The sequence below is a fragment of the Athene noctua genome, chromosome 8 (assembly GCF_965140245.1).
Source record: "Athene noctua chromosome 8, bAthNoc1.hap1.1, whole genome shotgun sequence".
Classification (NCBI taxonomy): domain Eukaryota; kingdom Metazoa; phylum Chordata; class Aves; order Strigiformes; family Strigidae; genus Athene; species Athene noctua.
The window spans coordinates 1,130,552-1,148,661 of record NC_134044.1 but is presented as its reverse complement, the minus strand read 5'-3'; the positions used below and the strand labels follow the sequence as shown (position 1 = coordinate 1,148,661).

Here is an 18,110-nt window from a genome sequence, read left to right as displayed (position 1 = left end):
GGCAGAGGGTCCCAGGTGGGGGGAGGCAGATGGGCACCCTCACCCCAGCACACGGCTGTGCTCAGGGCCACCTCATCCTTGCGGGCCACCTATGGCCATGGACATGGCTCTGTCTTGCTCAAGGGTGGCATGTTGAGTGGAGGGAAGCCTTTGCCAAAGGCAGAGCTGCCCGGGTACCCGCAGCTTGCACGTGGGATGAAGGCTGGGTGCACACTTTATTAGAGCTCTGGTTAAGCAAAAGAGTCCCCCAGACAAAGGCGAGGTAAAGAAAAGAGGCCACAGTTTCACCTGGAGCACTTTGGAGTCTTTCCCGTGCCCACAGTAGCTGGATTGGTCCCAGTGCACAGCAGGTTTGCTCGGGAGTCGCTAACCTCATGCGAAGGGGTGCAAGGACCAGCATCGGTCCTTGTACACATCTAGGGATTTGTTCAATATGCACAGGTCACTTGGCGAGGATGACCAAAGCTGGCCATGGTGGAGCAGGCGGGTGGGCAGGCACCGGCAGCAGTGGGATGGGGTGGTGAGGCCACCAAAGATGGACACGAAACGTGATGTGCAATGTTGGACCAGAGGGGTCGTCAGCAGCATTGCAGCCCCAGGCACGGGGCAGCCAGGGCCAAGCCCCAAGCCACCTTTTCCCCCAATTTCTCACATGCCATTTCCTCCCTCTGCCTCTGGCTCGGTCTCTTTCTTCCCTGGATTTGTGAAAGCTCTGGCCACAACCAATGGGTCCGTCCCTGGGCACCAGGCACCTTGGGTAGGACGTGGTGCTGGAACATGGCAGGAGACCTTGCCCAGGAGAAACAGCACCAAAGCAGGGTTGCAGCCCCTTTGCCAGCCGCTGGACAAGGCTGCAGAGAACCCTGGAGCTCCCCTCCTCCTCCTCCCACCCCTGCAGAGCGTGCAGCCAGACAGCTGCAGGGCTGATGCATCCCTGGGCGCTGTGATCCATCTTCTCCTCGATGCCCAGCTTGCCCCGATCCTGGCGATGAGCTGAGCGTGTCTCAGCCATTTCAGGTGGTTTTCAGCTTGAGCACCTTGGAAAGTGGCTCTTTGGCACTGGAGTAGAGGAGGTAGGAGCCCTCAGCAGTGTGAAATGCCTCCCAGTCTCTACAGCCGACAGTGGGGAGGTGGTGAGCCACTACGAAGCCTTCATAGCCTTGCCACCTGCACAGGGAGGGCAGTTAGCTCTTGGGGCACGAGCTGGGCATCTGAAAGGAGGCAGGAAAGCCGAGCCGTGGGGCTGGCATCTCCCAGCTCCCCGATGTGGTTCAGGGTGGGATGAACCTCACTGGGGCTTCTCATTCCTGCCCAGAAACCTCTCCAGAAACGGAGTAGTCCTGTCTGTTTACCCTGGGCAGATGAACCCATGCTGGGCTCCCAGCAGGAACAACCCTCCAACCCCTCCCAACCCTGATGTCATCCCACAGCAGTACCTGTAGATAATACTGTTAACGGAGAAGGTGAAGCCATCAAAGGAGTTTGCTACCACCAGAAAAGAGTCATCTCCCACCGAGAAGAACTCCCAGTCCAGGGCACTGGGGATGAAGAAGCAGAGGGGCAGGTGAGGTGGCCTCTCTGTGGCCAGCTGAGGAAGGAGCTGTGTGTCCACAGGGCTGAGCCCACCCACCCCAATCTCTGCCACCCTCATGATACACGGAGAACCCTGCTCTTCCCAGGCTGTTCCTGAAAGGAAATCCACCCTTGCTCTCAAATTCAGGGCCGCCTTCTAGCTCCCTCCGGGATTTGGTGCCAAGGACCTGTCACCCATTGCCCACCCTGCCAGTCTCGGTCCCTGGCAGCATTCAAGCCTGCATGAGCCCTCCGGGAGACCTCTGGGTTGCTCAGGGGAAGGATGTGGACTGAGGGGAGCACACTGGCTCTGTGCACAGGTACCTGTATGTGAGGAGGTCCTGGAATTTGACAAACATCTGAGCAGTGATGTTCAGCTCATAGATGGAGGAGTTGATGGCGTAGAAGTTAGAAGGTGCTGGCATCCTGCTGTCATAGCTGTGGCTGTTTGCAACAGCCAGGAAGACTCTGTCCCCGATATGAAAGACCTCCCAGTCAGCAGCACCGAATGTCTGTGAGGAAGGAAACCACATGAGAAGCTGGATGTGAATAAGCCTTTGAAAGCCATGGATACTGCGAGGTGTGGGGGGACCTGCTGGAGGTGCAGTGGGGAAGTTACCCACTCCTAAAACCCTTCAAGGAAAAAATAAATTTTGCTGCATCAATCCCTGTGGGAGAATCAGGGGGAAACTATCGCTACCCTCACAGAGGACTGAAGACCATCTGTCTCTGTAATTATTCCCTGGCTTGTCTAAACCCAGAGCGGGGACTGAGGAGTAGTTTGATCAGTGGCCAAGCCTTACCAGGATAGACTGGAAGAGCTGGAAAGAGCCACTGAGCCAGATATAGATGTGCGAGTAGATCTTAGTGGATGTGCCATTGAACGTGTTAGCCACAGCCAGGAAGGAATACGGCCCGATGGTGAAAAATTCCCAGTCATAGGCTCCAGAAGTAGGGATGGTCTGGTTGGTTTCAAACAACCCTGTCCTGGGGTTCCACCTGTATATGACGCTGTCTATGTTGTGGTTATTCCCTGGGGGAGACAGACAGACAGATGTGCTCTGTGAGGAAAAGGAATACCTGGTTCATGTAAGAAACAAGATCCAGAAACAGGTTTGGCTACACAGACATTTGCCAGCAGGTTGCAAGGCTGTTTGCTAGAGACTGGTTGCACCCCAAGAAATAGCCAGAGAGACTTTAGAGCCTCCATCCCCATCCAGAGCCTCCACCCCCATCGAACACGCTGGCAGCTTGTTCCCAAGCGCTGTGGCAGCTTCAGGGCAGCCCCTGGCAGAGAAGGGACAGGAGGGTGCTGTGCCCCCACACAAGCAGCACACCAGAGGCACCGTGCCAGCGTCCCAGGGTGGCCAAGCCCTGCTGGCTGTCCCATGGGGAAGCCATGCGTAGTGGGGCCAGTCCTGGCCACGTCCCCGAGCTACCGACATCAGGGGCTGCCATCACCCTTTGCACAAAAGCTTGCAGAGCTGGGAGGGGGCCACAGCTGGACCGGCACCGCACTGATGTTTTCTAGCACTCCTTTGCTGTGTCCCCGTGGTCGGCTCCTGAGCGCTGGAGCTGGCCAGGAATTTCCATGTGCCGACGATCCCCAATGATGGCATGAACTCCAGAAAGAGGAAAGGGGATGCCACTGCCCGCAGCCTGCCCCGTGCACTCGGGCTCAGCCCGCCAGCACCAAAGCACATACCCCAATCAGCTCCTAGGCTCTGTTCAAGCATCTTGACCTCACGTCTGTGTGGGACCCAGCTGAGTTTAAAGCGAGAAACCTTCCTGCACCTTCGGCCTGGGATGACCCCTCCAGCCAGAGATGTTCTTCTTATAAAGAGCTGGCTTCATCGGGACAGGAGGGGAGCACCACCAGCCCCTTCCCACCCCACACTCACTAAGCGCTGCTGTTCTTGGCTTGGCCCAGCTGGTGTTTCTGGTGGCTGAGCAGCAGCAGGACCACGTGTTAACGGGTTTATGGGCAATCCTCACTGCAGCGGAAGAGACTTTGGCCAGAGCGGCTGAAGGGAGAATAGGGTGGCCAAGCAACTTGCCACCAACTTTAAGCTTGGTGCCAGAGGAGCTGATGGCTCAGGAGCCAGTCCACCAGCGCAGCGTCTGAACCTGGAGCATCCTGGAGAGCCAGGGCTGTGGTATCGACCCATTCATCCCCCATGCCGAGGGGTACACACCCCAGCCCAGAACATCTCATGGCCTGGGAGGGGGATGAGACTGGATCACATCTGCAGGGTGCCCAGGGAGGGAGAGAGGGACGTCAGCAGGCTCCTGCTCAGCCTCCCTCGGTTTTCTCTGTGTCCACAAGACCAAGGCTCAGCCCCTGCGAACCCATGCAGCTGCTCTCACTGCCCCACCATGTTAGGTAGCATTGGGAAACAAATTAAAAGGAGCAGAGATTCAGCAAAGACACCATCCTCGCTCCTTGTCCCCCCAGGGAGGGATGTCAGCAATTTCCCCGTGTGCTTTTCTCTCCTAAAATGAGAGGGCCTGTGAGAGTTCAGGCTTCCTGAGGGACATGATGCCCCAAGCTATGTGCACTGACTCTCGGGCTTTGCCCTGCACTCCAGCAGATGATGTGCAGGGAGCTGCCGTGTTTCCACAGCAACGGGAGGATGCTCTTGAGCAGGGTGCCTGCGGCAGGGCACTGTGATCCCCGACATCACCCCAGGGCAGCCTGCCCCGTCTGAGCCGGGATGGTAGGGAACATAAGGGCTGGGTAGCTGGGTACCTTCTCTGTGGTTGACCACTGCGAGGAAAGTCTCTCCCTCAATGACAAATGCCTCCCAGTCCCTAGCGCTGTGCGTGGTGATCCTCTGGTATGTGATGAATTTCTCTTTCCTGCGGCTCCACTTGTATATTACAGAGAACTCCTGACCCCTCTCATTCTGCTCAAAATTAGCCACTGCTAGGAAGATCTGAAAAATAACAAGCCAGTACATCTTGGTTTTCTCCTCTCAACATTTTGTGGACAAGTATGGGCAGGGTGAAGATGGGATGGGTGGGGGATGCGAGGCCAGGGGCTGAGGTGGCCAGTGTGGGGCAAGACAGCCCTGGCAGGCAGTGGTCCCTGAGCAGCCTCCAAGCAGCACAGTGCACCTCAAAGTGGGACATGGGGGTCTTTGTGCATGGCAGCAGCAGTGCCCACTGCCCACAGAGCCAGGGCAGGTGCTGCAGCCCCCCGCGCCCCGCCAGCCCCAGGGATGGGGAGCACGGCTGTGCTGCCAAACTGGCTGGGGAGGGAGCGGGGTCTCAGCTACCAAACCTTCCCCATGAGGAAAGGTTATTCAGAAGAAAAATCACAGATATCATAACGATGATAATGATTACCTGAGACAAAACATTTTCTAGACCAAGAAAAACCCGCCGCGAGCATCGAGGACAAGCGTGCAGCGGCCGGGATAGCCTTGCACAAGGCAGGGAGCAAATCTGAGCTCGTGGAAGTGTGCAGTGTGCCGTGCTGGCTTCACTACTCTGTGTGTTTGGTATGGAGTGGCAGAGGTTATCCCCCTGTTTGGGCCACAAAGCAGCACAGAGACACGGCCCACAAGTAGAAAACAGTCAGTAGGGGCGATCTCCCACCTCCTGCCCAGTGCAGGACCCTCCCAGCACCAGCCTGGGACTTTGTCCAGCCAAGGCTCAGGCACCCCCAAGGACAGAGACCCTCCATCCTCAGTGGAGGCCTGTGCTGGACCCACACGTTGCTCCTGAGAAGGTGCACCCCCAGTGCTGGGCAGCTCTCCCTGCGAGCCCTAGCCCAGGGAGTCCTTTTCAGGGCATCTTCAGAAACAGCTTCAGAGGGATGCGGAAGGCCTGGACCCAACCCCATGACTCAGGAGCCTGTGGTCCCTTGTTCTCCATGGCCAGAGGCCACCAGGAGACCCCAACACTGCCCACTGGGGCTCTTCACCCCATCCCAGCAGAGCAGATCCGGTGCAGTAATGAGGTGCGGACGCCTGCAGCGGTGCATCCCACCCACAATGTGTGTGAGGAATCTGGGCTAACTGGAGAGATCCACACCGCTGCTGGTGCAGCACCCATCTGGTCATCACCTCCATGCAGAAACATGCCAAGCGTGGGCAGCTGCACGCAGGGCACCCGCCTCTGTCCCCAGCTGTTCTGAAGCACGAAAGCCAGCCCCAACTAGAAAACCTGCCCCAAGCTGTGCAGGAGAGAGGCCATCCTACCTAGTAAGTCTGAGGAAGTTCTCAGTGACAACTTGAGGGCAAACTCAGAGCATGTGCATCTTGGTGAGCACCAACATGGGTGCTTCGCTGAGCAGGAACCACGGGGAGTCAGGACCCCCAGCCTGGTGGTCTTCTCTGCCCACACAGATGTCACTGCAAGGGGGTGTCGTGGGTCCAGACTAACACTGGGGAGTCTCAAGGTGGTTCCCATCAGCAGATAAACCCAACTGAGGGTGTTCCTGTCTCTTGCCCATGAGGGTGCAGCTGGGGCTTTGCAGGGCAAGCGCAGCACTGGGGATGGCAGGCATTCCCAGCCCAAAGCCAGCTTTGCAACACAGCTGCATTTTCAGGGCTTAACCAGGTTTTCTGCAGGACACCACCACCAGGCAGGCAAGGGCAGATGTGGCCCATTTGTATCCAAAGAGGAGGGCTCTCGGTGACATCAAGCCTGGAGGAAGCACTTCTGCCCATCCCTTTGTACCCTGGAGCACGTGGCTCGTGATGGGGGAGCCCTGCAGCCACCCTGCATGGCGTCTGGTGATAAAGCCAGAACAGGTCATGGCCAGGGGCAAGGGCATGATCCCACCTCTTCTGGGAGCTCTGCACAGAGCCAGCTCCCAGCAGATGTTTGTTCAGCTCGCCCAGGGCTCTTCGCAAAGTGCTAAGTAGCTCCCCAGTGAGAGGAACCAGGCAGATACTCTGCAGAAGTCCCGTGGCAGATTGCCCAGGGAAGAGAGATGGTTCCAGAGTCCTGGAGTGATTTAAAAGTAATAAGGCTTTAAAATGCAGAAGGTTGGATTCGGTGCATCTCAGGAGGGAGCTACGGGCTCCGATGGCTCTCCAAGATCACAGGTATATCTCTGAGATCAGAGTGGGCCCTATGCTCGGCAGGACGCCTGCCACAGTCAGAGCTCAGGGAGGGCTCTGCTCTCTGTGCTCCCCCGTTAGGAGCTGTGTATCTCCAAGACAAGTGCCACAGCCACTGCTTGGGGTGACAGCTGCCTCGCTTCACGGTGCCAGATGGGAACTGCAGCAAAACCTACTTCCCAGGGGGATCAGCCTTTTCATCAGGGTAAGCACACCCAGACCAGGCTTCACTGCAGCTCTGCACAAAAACGAAGGTCATTTTGACCCTGGCACTCACTACATCTGAGGCAGGAACAGGCAGAGCTTGCTAGAAAAGATTGATGGGGGTGGATCCAGCTCCAACAGCTGGCTTTGGAGGATGACTTCGCAGACAGACTGGAGGTCACCAGGGAAGAGTTCTGAGCACTCTGGACTCTCAATTACCTATGCTGCTGAAAATGGCCTGGGTTGATGTAGTTGTGTCTCAGCAAAATTAGTAAAACTCAAGAGGGCAGCCCACAGTTCAGCTGGCAGTCCTTAGGACAGACCCTTACCAGCTGGATATATGTACCACTGTGACCCCATCAAAGACAGGAGAGAGAAAGATTCACCTCCTAAACCATGGCTGAGACTCGGGGCTTCAGAGGAGACGTTGGGCAATTGCAGTTCAATACACTGAAATATGAAGGCACAGAAATAGCCTTCCAGACAGACTTACCTTCTTTCCTATGGTGAAATACTTCCAGGACTGAGCTTGGTAGGTGGGGATGTTCTGGTAGGGCACAAACTTCCCATCAATCCACTTATAGATGGCCGATCCTGGCGGGGTGTACCGGTTGGCAGTGGCTGCAAACAGTCCCACCTTTGGGATGGTGAAGACCTCAACACCCATTGTCTCCGAGTTGGTCTCCAGGTTCTGGTACTCCTCCACGTAGTCCAGCCTTTGTTTCGCTAGGAGAGCACAAAAAAAAAAAAAGGGTGAGGTTAAAATCAGATGACCCTGCCTGGAGAGGTGCCCCATGTTGCATAGCAGAGCTGGCTCAATGGCGCTTGCTGCTCTGTGGAGCTTTGCAGGGGAAAATGAAGGTCCTAGTGTTGCTGGTGGTGAAGGGCCAAAACCTGAGAGGGCGGTAAAAGGCCTGACTCCATCACATCCAGCCCCATCCAACCCTGCCTGTTCTCTGGTGGAGCGCAGGGCTGAAAAACGCTCTGCCAGGCAGTCTCCTCTGGGAGGGGGGAGGAATGACATGCCCATGGATTTTGATTGCCTCTTACAAAGTGGGTTGATGTAAGTATCCTAAAGCGCATGAGGAGGAGAGGAACAGACCTACAGTGAAAGGGTCTGGGCTGCTGAGACCAGCCGGGTTAACCCGCACCCACCTGCAGCAGCCCCGCACCAGATGTTTTCTCTGGCTGGAATCAGCATGAGCTCTGGAAGAAGTTAGAGAAGACTTAGACAGGGTTAATGCCAGAAATTAGAACAGAGATGCTAAGAGCGGTCCCAACAGCAAACAGGTGGCACTGAAAGGAACAAATGGCAGGAGAAGGGCTACTGGAAGGGCCAGTGTTGGTGGCACCAAGGGGCACAGGTCAGCAAGGTCCCCAGCATGAGGTTTCCTTGGCAAAACCAGGACACTGTGCCGATCCTGATGACTTCCACACTTAGGGAAGGATGGGGAGCCCAGCCATGCCAGCTTCTGTGGGAGCAAATGGCTCATCCAAACCCACCACATGGGCACCAGCACAAGAAAAACCCCAGGAGAGGGGGCAAGGATGGCTTGGTTGCAGGCATGCCCCATACTCCACGTCCTCACCTGGGCAGACTGCCTGGAGCAAGTGGGAGACTAACAGTGGGAGAAATCCACTTCATTATCAAATAATGTCCATCCCTCCAGTCTCTGGTTGCTTTGCCACCTTGATGCTCCAATGTTGCCCTGCTATTTTCTGCGTGAAGGCCACCAGAGTTGGGACAACACAGGGTTCTGCCTCCATCACCCTCCCATTGCTCCCTCTGGTATCTCTGGCAGCTGATGAGTCTTTCTGCTCCTTCTCGTCCACCCCACAAGCGCTTTGACAGTGGGAGCACCAGTGCCTTTGGGACTCCACGGCAGGGAGCACCCCAGCACCCAAGGCACAGCTCTCCGTAGGGAGAGCTGTCCCACTCAGACAGACCGGGAACTTGCTCCTGACCAGAGAAGCCCCAGGAGGGAAGGGTGACATGGGTAAGGTGGGCAACAGGGGCACTGTGTGAGTGCGCAGGGAGCTGGCACAGAGGCACCTGAACCCAGAGCTGCACTGGCAGTGTTGATGTGGCACTGAGAGCAAAGCAAAGACTGGCCAAGCAGTGGAGAGGCAGGGGGGCATCCCAGTTCCCTCATTCTGTTGTTGCCTGACTTGGTTCCCACCCCAAAGTGCTGTCAAATCCCTGCTCCTCCTCTGCTGCAAGAGCGTCCCTCCGTCCCTGAGAGCATATTGCACACCAGTACCTTCCAGCATGGAAATCCAGGTGCTGCCGTTGCAGAGGTACAGCCCACGGCGGGAGGCATTGAACCAGAACTGCGCCTTCTCCTGCTTGGTGCAGGGTGGACGGGACCCCAGGGTCACCTTTGTGTCAGTCTCTGGGCACGGAGAGGAGCAAGGCAGGTGCCTCAGCGCACATGATGGAGGAGCAGTGAGGCTCATCCCCGTGCCCATGGAGAGTTGGACGTCCCAGTTCCATCCTGATGATGGGTATGAGGGAACAGAGGAAACGGCATCCCAGCCCTGAGCTGGGCAGTCACCCCAGGGGTTGGCACCCATAGGGCTACTGGCATGAGCCCAGCGCTGCCAAGGGACCCAGGCAGAGGCACCCCGGCTCTCCAAGGGGGTTTCAGACAGCGATCCCACCCCACACACATGTTGAGAAACAGAGGGTGCTGGGGACACCCTCTTCCCCTCCGCTTCCGCTCTGTGCCCAGCCCCACGCAAAGAACCTTCCTCAACAAAGGCAGGAGGTGGCCAAGCAGGCCCCCGCCACAGGGAGTTACTGACCGTAGGGGTATTTCAGCACTTCGTTGCTTGCTGGCTTCGTGGGGAGATCCTGGAGGACAGTGGGGACAGAGAGCGTTGCTACTTTAAAGTTCATGGCAGTGCATATCCGAGGGGTGGCATCAGCTCCTGGCAGCAGGACGAGCTGCCTCAGCAAGCCCTGGGAAATCGGGAGCAGCAGGATGGAGAGCAAGTCCAGCAAGACCAAGAAATGGAAACCGCAGGTGATTCATGCCCTGGATTTCCCTCCTGACTCCTGCACATCGCCCTCCCTCCTGGGCCATGGAAGCCTCCACAGGATTCACGCACCTTTATCAGATCCTTGTTACGTGCCCAGCCTGCCAAAATCTCTATCCCTGGCAATTTAACAGCTGGTACAAGGGGAGCATTGGCAAGGGGCTCATTAGCTGCAGACAGCTTTCACCACCTCTGCTTTCCACACCTGTCAGGATTAGGCACTGCCCTAACTTTTATATCAACGAGGCTGTCCCACCAACTGTCTTTCTGTCACTGCACCTCTGGCAACATCCTCTTAAAACCACATTTGCCCCACAAAGTGCCAGTGGCCAGCACTGCCCCTTGCATGCCCACAGCCGGACAGGGACCAAGCCTGGCAGCAGGAGCCCCGGCCACCTCCACTGCCCACACCACGGCCTAAGCCCTAACAGCATCAGGGGATGAGAGGGGGCTGTGGCTCACCCCACAGCCAGCTGCAAGCACCCCAAGGCAGCCCCACACTGGCAGGGCACCTACCGTGAACACTCCTTTCCTTCTCCTCCTGTTGCCTAGGTAGAAGCTGGCTCTCTTCACTGACAGAGAGGCTGGAAACGGTGTCTCCACCACCCTGCGGACAGGCAGAGAAGAGGCAGGGGACAATTTCATGGCACCTGCTGCTGGCTGGAGGAGATGCTGGTGGAGAAGCAGTGCCCTGCCAGGGAGCCGGCGCCCCCACGCAGCCCCCCTGAGCCGCCCACCACCGTCCCCGACCTACACGTCCTTGGGGATGCTGCAGTCCACCGTCAGGGAGAAGGACTGGCCGGAGACAGCCAGGATGAGCGTGTGCCACTGGTTGTCAGAGAGGGAGACGTTGGGGAAGGTGACGCGGGTCTGCCAGCCGCCAGCACGCTCCTGGCTCCAGAAGAGGAAGTGAAGCTTGTCAGGGGCATAGCGCAGCCCCACCAGCACACTGGGGCTCTCCTCCGCCATCAGCGTGAAGACATACTCGTTTCTCTGCGGGAGGGCACGGACTCAAATCTGCACGCTGCAAGCCGCAGGGCTGGGCTGTGCTGGCTGCGTGTGCCCAGCCAGCAGCACTTACCTTGGCGGGGACACTGAGGACCCTCAGCGTGACGATGATGGAGAACTCCTCGGGGAAGCGGTCGCAGTGGATGAAGAGCCGGGAGGCGGGGAAGCCCAGGGCGCGGGGCCGCGAGGTGGCGAGCTGGAAACCACGCACCCCCTCTACTTGAAACACCCTCATGCCATGGGCCAGCCTGGCGGCGGGAACCACCTCCGAGAGGATGTCCAGCGGGCGCAGGTCTGTGCCGAGAGACGGCGGAGCACGTCACGACGGCGACAGCCATCCCACCCTGTCCCGCTGTGGGACGGGGTCCCCACCTTGCAGTGTGGTGCTCTGTCACCCGGCTTGCTCAAGGCAGCCAGCGCTGCCAGAGTGCTCCAACGGCAGCGGCTGGGCCCACAGCCCGCTGTCCCCTTCCCGGGTCTGTGCTCAGCTTCGGGGACACAGGGAAGGTTTGCCCTGCAGGCACCACGGCTGACACCTCCATCCCACAGCAGGAACACCAAGCGTGCAGGCTCACCTGCACGAATGATCCCGCTGATGCAGCTCCAAACGCCGACCCTGGGGCTGGAACCTGCTGGCTGGGCAGCTCCAGGCTGCCACCAGTTTCCTCAGGATCCACTAGCAACAGCAACCAGAGCCAGGAGAGCAAGGAGGGACCTGGCACCCACAGGCTTGCTCGTGGGGCTGCTGCCTGTCCCTGTCCCCAGGGTGGTGGGACACAGCACTCCCCCCTCTAGTCCCGGTCCTGGCTCTCCCAACGCAACCCTAACTGCATACATGCACGTACTCCCCTGGCAGGCACCAAAACTGCTCATTAAATAATTATCCTCTCCTCAGAGGAGAAAACAACGTGCCCAGCCCCAGGGCATCACCCAGGTGAAGAGCAGCACTGTGCACCCACACCGCAGTTGTCTCCACCTAACAGTGCCAGGGTCACCGTTGGTCCAACGCCTCGAAAAGCCCCATGCCAGCAGCCACAGGAAGGGCTGTGCCCATGGTGGGCGCTTCTCCGACCTTCCCTGCCCCAGCACCCGCACAGGTTTTATTTTTGAATGCTTCCCTGGCAGGATTGAGGCATCTGTAGCAAAGGGCAGAGGGGCTCGATGATGATGCCCAGAGGGTGAAGCAGCACTTGGCTAGACTAAAATATCCCATCCCCAGTGAGACCGGGCTTTTAGCTCCTATTTGTACTAATAAATCTCGGCTGCTGGGGCACAGCGGGAGAGCTAGGAGGGAGGGAGCTGTGAGCAAGGCTGGACGGGCATGTGTCTGAATCCAAACCAGCTGGAGAGGGGAAGCATCTTCCCCCCGGCCCCTCCTTGCCAGCCAGACGGGCAGAGCAAGGAGGAATCTGCTCGTGTGGCTCCATCCAGCCTGGAGCAGGGAGACTGGTGAGGTCCTTCCCACTCTGCCACCTCTGCATCCCCCCTGCCTGCCCCTCTGCCGGTTTAAGCTGCTCCTAAAGCAAAGCCTTGGTGGGGGAGGTTTAACAGAAGTGACTTATTTCAGAAATGCACGACTGGGGGAATGATCATTTCCTATCTTTCTCAGCAAAAAGCACAAACTGAATTCAGGCTTGGATATGAGAGGGGTTTAGGATCCCCCGACTTCCCTGAGGGAGGCTGGGATGAGCCAGGGGACAGCTTAGCCAGGTCTGCAGGCTGTGCCCGAGGCTGTGGGCTGGGAAGGGACCAAGTCCTAAACCTAAAACCAAATCCCTAAACCCAAAGATGTGCATCCCAATCTGCCTCCTGCATCACTGGCTGCCAACGACGAGAGCGGAGCCGGCAGTTAACGGCTGGGAGAGCAGCCGGGGTGTTCCAGCCCGGGTCAGGCAGTGCCAGGAGCTGCACCAGGAGCTGGGACCCGGGGGATGGTTAAATGTGCTGATGCTGGGGCCTCAGCACCCCGGGGACCCCTCAGGCTGAGGCTGCTTAGGGGCAGCAAGGACAACCCTGGAGAGACCAGAGCACCTGGGGGAGGAGGTGGCGGGCAGAAACTCTCCAATCTCTCCCAGCTTTCCTTCTCGCTGCCAGCCGGACTGTTATAAAATGTAAATACAGTTGCCATCAATCCAAGACAAGACCCAAACACACAGAGCCTGGGCCCAAGCAGCCCCAAAAATTGGGCTGCAGCTTCACTGTTCGTGCAGGAGCCACGCGGCACAGGGACAGTGACGGGAAGGCAGCGCCAGGGGATGGGGACCCTCTTTGGCTCGGGCTGGTCTCGGCACTTCCCTGCAGGAAATGCCATCGGAGCTGCCAGCTGCTAGGCTGGGGGTGGCGGGACGGAAACTTTCCCGGAGGTTTTGCTGCCAGGAGGGCGTAGGTTGTGTCTGGCAGAGCGTGGGGAGCCCCAGAAAGTCCAGGGCAGGAGGGACTTTCCAGAGGGACTTCATGGCTCTCTTCTACTTCTCCTCCAGCCCTTCCTCTCCCCACATGTTGGTCCCCAGGGCCGGCAGACCTTGGGACGATGCTTGTGCTGCAGGGACAGGCACACAGCTCTGCTCACAGCACCGAGAAGGGCTGGCTGCTCCCTGGTCCTGTGCCACAGCGGGGGGCTGCGGGTGCTGGGCTGACCTCCCCAAACTCTGTCCACGGGTGCAGGCGGGGTGCTGGCAGCTGCAGCACCCAAGGCATCGCGCCACGCTCTCACCCTGAGGCCCAGTCCACAGGCACCTGGGCACCACAACCCCAGGGCTGGGTTGACCCACCCAGGGCACTCCGTGGCAGCCACATGCCCCGCAAAGTGGAGCATGTTTTCTGGGGTCTGCGCCGGCAGCGCGAGGAACATCCCATCTGTGGGAGCACTCGGGTGCCAGCGTGTTTCCAACACCTGCCTTGGTGCCTCCCTCCCGGCGCAGCCCACCCACCAGCCTTTGCTCCTACCTGTGCAGTGCTGCCACGTCCTGCCCCCCCGGATGAAGCCCCCGCTGGTGGCCCAGTGGAAGAGGATGACCCAGAGCAGCAGCGGAGCTGACATCGGGGGGCTGGCCTCGGGGGGCCCATCCACTGGGACCCCCCTGCCGTCCACTCCTCTGTGCCCAGGCAGGCAGTGCTCGGCTCAGCCCCCCCCGGGGGCTCTCGCATAGTCTGCCGGTGGGATCATCTCCTCAGGGACGTGCCACACCAGGCTGCTGCGTCCTTGCTTCTGGGGTGCTAAGCCCTGGCTCTGCCGTCCCCTCGCGTGGGCATCGACCTCGAGGGCACGGCAGGGATGGCAGGCGGGGAGCCGGAGGGGGCTCCCCTGGGGCAGCCGTGGAGGCAGTGCCGGCTGCAGCCTGCACGCAGACATTTAAATGAGAAGTCGGTGGTGGGAGAGGAGGAGTCCCAGCTCCTTGGAGAGCTTTTATCTTTTGCCCAACCCTCTGGAAGGCAGCTTTGGGGAGGGATTTTTTAATAATTCTTTAAATTTTTTTTTCTTTGCTTCCTTTCATTTTTGGGGATTCATTTTTCCAGGATCACGTGGGAGTAGGTGGGAGATTCACCCCTGCCTGGAGAGACCAAGTTGGGAACCTTCCTGCCCCTAAAAGCCTTGGGCACAGTCCCAGCCTGTACTGCAGAGAGATCCTCTGTCCCCTCCAGTCCATTCCACCCTGCCCAAAAAAAAGCCAGAGCCCACAAGGAGCATATTTTTCCCCGAAAACAGCCTTGGGCAGGTGATGCACAGCCAGTGCCTTGGGCAAGGCTCCAGTCCAAAGGCCAGCCACCAGACCCGGCCCTGTTGCGAGGAGGGCAGCAGCATGCCCAGCGTCGTTCAGAAACCCTCGAGGTTACGTTGTTCAAACAGGAGAGACAACAGTGGAAAAAATCCCTGCACACAGCAAGCTCTGCTGGGTTTCTCGAGCCACAAAACGAGTTACTTCCATTCCCCAAACAATTGAAACGGCCTCCCACTCCCACCCCCACCCCCACTCTGTCCCCAAAGCCTTCCCGCAAGGCGAGGGCGAGAATAGAAATCGGATGGCCAGGACGAAACGCCAACAAATTGTGTCGCAGACTAGGGGTTTTGTCATCAAGGAACAGACAGAGCCGGACCCACGGATGTGCCTCACTGCCAGTCTGTCCACATCCCTTGACAGCCCAAAACCCACCACACTGGGACTGGGAGGGCACAGCCCATGGGGTGTAGCCCTGTGGCGGAGGAGAGCACACCGCACCTCAGTCCTAAATCCTGAGGAGCTGCTACCGGAGCCTGGCGACACCCAAACGCCATTGGTGACTCTGCCTCAAACAGCACCTGAAGCTTGGAGGGTGGCTGCCTGCGTCTGGGGATGCTCTGTGCTAAGTAGGGCTGTGCAGAGCTCCCCCTCTCCAGTGAGAGCCCAGTGATGCCCCCCTCTCAGTGGACATCCCCCGAATTAGGGCTCTACCAGGATCACACTAAAGCGGAGCTTAAGTGGAGCTTAATCTCTCTCTGGAGAGAGCTGCAGAGGCAAGGCACTGCTGGCTCCCCGCCCCTCATTCCCACACTGGGGACGGTGCCCACCAGCACAGCCACCACCCAAACCCGGGGGTCCCAACCGGCAGCCACCAGCAGCAATGGATGCAGAAGGTGTGAACCTCCCCATCTCGCCTGACTCGTGCTGCTCCCACGGCCTCGGGGCTGGCGGCCAGCACTGGGAGCAGCCATCTTGCCAGGACCCCACGCCACCACCTCTGCTGGGAGGAGCGGGGTGCGGTATCCCGGGCCTGTCGGGCAGAGAGGTTGGTGTGCTGGAAGGGGGGCCGGCGCGGAGCGGAATGCGGCTCCTTGGCAAGGCCCTGCCTCCCTGCAGGTTGGCGCGGGGTAAGGCGGCACAAATGAGAATCAGAGCCACTCCATTTCCCAGGGCCGCACACATGTGTCAAGTTAAGCATGGCTTTGGGAGCTGGCAGCACTGCCCTGAGCAGGGGACTCGCACAAGCAGACGGATTTTGGGAAGTCTCCCGCTGAGGCCCAGCCTCGGCTCTGCGAGGGTCCGGGCAGCCCGTGCGACTCCTCGCAGGGAGGGAGGAAAAGTCCTGCCGGGAATGCTGGGGCAACTGTTTTTTCCGAAGGGGATGCAGCTGCTTCTGAGCACTTCCTCAGCCAAAAAGCCAGTCGGTGGGGACATCTCCAGACCCAAGGACACAGCCACGGGTGTCCCCTCCAGAAGCAGGGGGATCTGGGGACTTGTAGGTAGGAAGAAATGAGGCACAGAGGACGTGCCAGGCAGTGCTCAGTGCAGCACTGTGGGCTCGGGCTGCTTTTCAGCCGTGTGCTGCTCATGAGTGGGCTCCTTGTGAGGACAGGGATGTTGATGGTCCTCAAGGATTTCTCCATCCTTGGGCTGGGGATGCTGGCAAGGCAGAGGATGGTGCAGTGGCTTGGGCAGACCCCAGCGCTTTTCTCCCTCCCCAGGACGACCTGCCCAGGGTCTGTGATGTGAAACAAGGAGAGGGGGCCATCACTGCCCACTGTCACGTTCGGTCCAGGACCTGCTCCGTGTCGCAATGACAGTAGGAAGCGGTCTGCAAAATTGTTCCTAAGCACACACAGGCACATTCCTATGTGCACAAGCAAGCGCAAAAGGATGAAATAAAAGAGACAAACAGCAAGACGTTTGCCTAATTCACATGGGTCATAAATAAAACCATGTGGCGGCTCTGAACAAAATGATCTTTGGATTTCCACCAAAAAGGTTTGGCCATCTCTGGGTTAGAAAAGGTTGAGAAACTCATCTGTAGACAATATTTCAAGCAGAGCTTCCATGGTCAGTGTGAGGAGGGCACCTAACCAACGCCAGGGACAGGCTGGACCCTGCACACAGGGTTCCTGCTCTTCCAAGACTGTAACTCATTCCTTATTATTTGCAGACACAAAGTCATGTTTTAGGGCTTGTTATGCCCTATTCATTTCAGTCCCTATTCCCGACATCTGCGAGAGCTTTCTCCCTTGAAACACAGCATGCATACAGGCACCGGTCATGGCAAAGCTTTGAGGGACCCAATAGATAACGCACAGAAAAATGCAGCACTGTCCCGTGGGTGTCCCCAGGCCAGGCTCCAGCGGCCGCGGGCAGCACTGTGACCATCCCCCGGCCCGAGCCCAGCCAGCCACCACGCAGGGGTGGCCACACACACATCCACTGGGATGGAGCTGGAGGTGAGCCGTAAGCACACGGTGCTGGTCTTTCTTGCCTGTGGGAGCTACGGGGTCAGGATCAGGCCTTTGGGGTCAGTCATGAAGGGGATGGGGGAACGTTGGGCTCAGAGCAATGCTCCAGATCGCAGTGCCCCAGATTGCAGTTCAGGCTGGACACTGGGAACCATACCTTCCCTGGGATGGTGGGACGGAGAGGGATGGGGTCTCCATCCTCAGATGGGTCCGAGGCTCCTCCCTTGCCACCTCTGCCCTTTCTCCTAGGCTGAAATTCTTCTTGTGTTTCCCGGAGCAACATAAGCTCCCTGAGTCCAACCCACTGACATAAACTGGAGTCCCAGCAAGAAATCTCTGCACCAGGAACACTGTCAGCCTTGTACAAGAAGCGCAAATGTCTTTAGCCCCATCGCTTCTCAAAAACTTAATTCACAGAAGTTTTGGAGAGGTTCTGCCAGGAAAAGTTTTGTCGAAGGACTGGGAGGATTGCAAAAGGCACCGTTTTTAGGAAAGCCACCAAAAAAAGCACAAAGCAGCCTTAACGCTGCAAGTCCCGCTGCCAGCTTCCCAGAGCGGAGCTGCCTTGGGGAGCAATCCCTGCCGGGTGGCGGTGAACCACCAGCGTCGCCTGTATCCCAGAGCCCTCTGTGCCTGCCTGTGCACAAACCGCACACCTGCCCAGCACCGCCAGCCCCACAGCCCCGCGTAACGAGGCAGCCGGGAGCCGCCGTCCTGGCAGGGCCACAGGCAGCAGGCAGGGCTGCAAACCTGCAGCCCAGGTCGCTTCCCAGCCAGCCGGGATTGAGCCGAGCATCCTGCCCTGCATTTGGAGGACACATGGCAGTTCAGCTGCCAGGCTTTGAAAGGGCTCCAAAAAGGCAGTCACTTAACTTTCGCCAGTATGAGCAAAAAGACAGGCTTTAGGACTGCGCTTCTGCACCAGAGCTGCTCAGGACGGGGCCAGGCAGCGCCCAGCAGCCGCATCTGCCCTTATTTCTCCCCTGCATGTGACAAACAGCCCTTTACCACTGCCTGTC

At 58.4% G+C, this 18,110-nt stretch overlaps 1 protein-coding gene across 1 annotated transcript; it reads right to left on the bottom strand.

Annotated features, from left to right (window-relative positions):
- Positions 1 to 1,013: 1,013 nt before the first annotated feature.
- On the bottom strand, positions 1,014 to 13,935 carry TSPEAR (thrombospondin type laminin G domain and EAR repeats). The gene is made up of 12 exons (XM_074912374.1): positions 13,842 to 13,935; positions 10,969 to 11,189; positions 10,642 to 10,880; positions 10,404 to 10,494; positions 9,654 to 9,810; positions 9,110 to 9,241; positions 7,342 to 7,574; positions 4,322 to 4,508; positions 2,376 to 2,605; positions 1,897 to 2,084; positions 1,437 to 1,538; positions 1,014 to 1,167 (listed from the first exon to the last, which is right to left on the bottom strand). Exons 1-12 carry the CDS (start codon positions 13,933 to 13,935, stop codon positions 1,014 to 1,016), a joined length of 2,028 nt encoding a protein of 675 aa, XP_074768475.1.
- Positions 13,936 to 18,110: the final 4,175 nt, after the last annotated feature.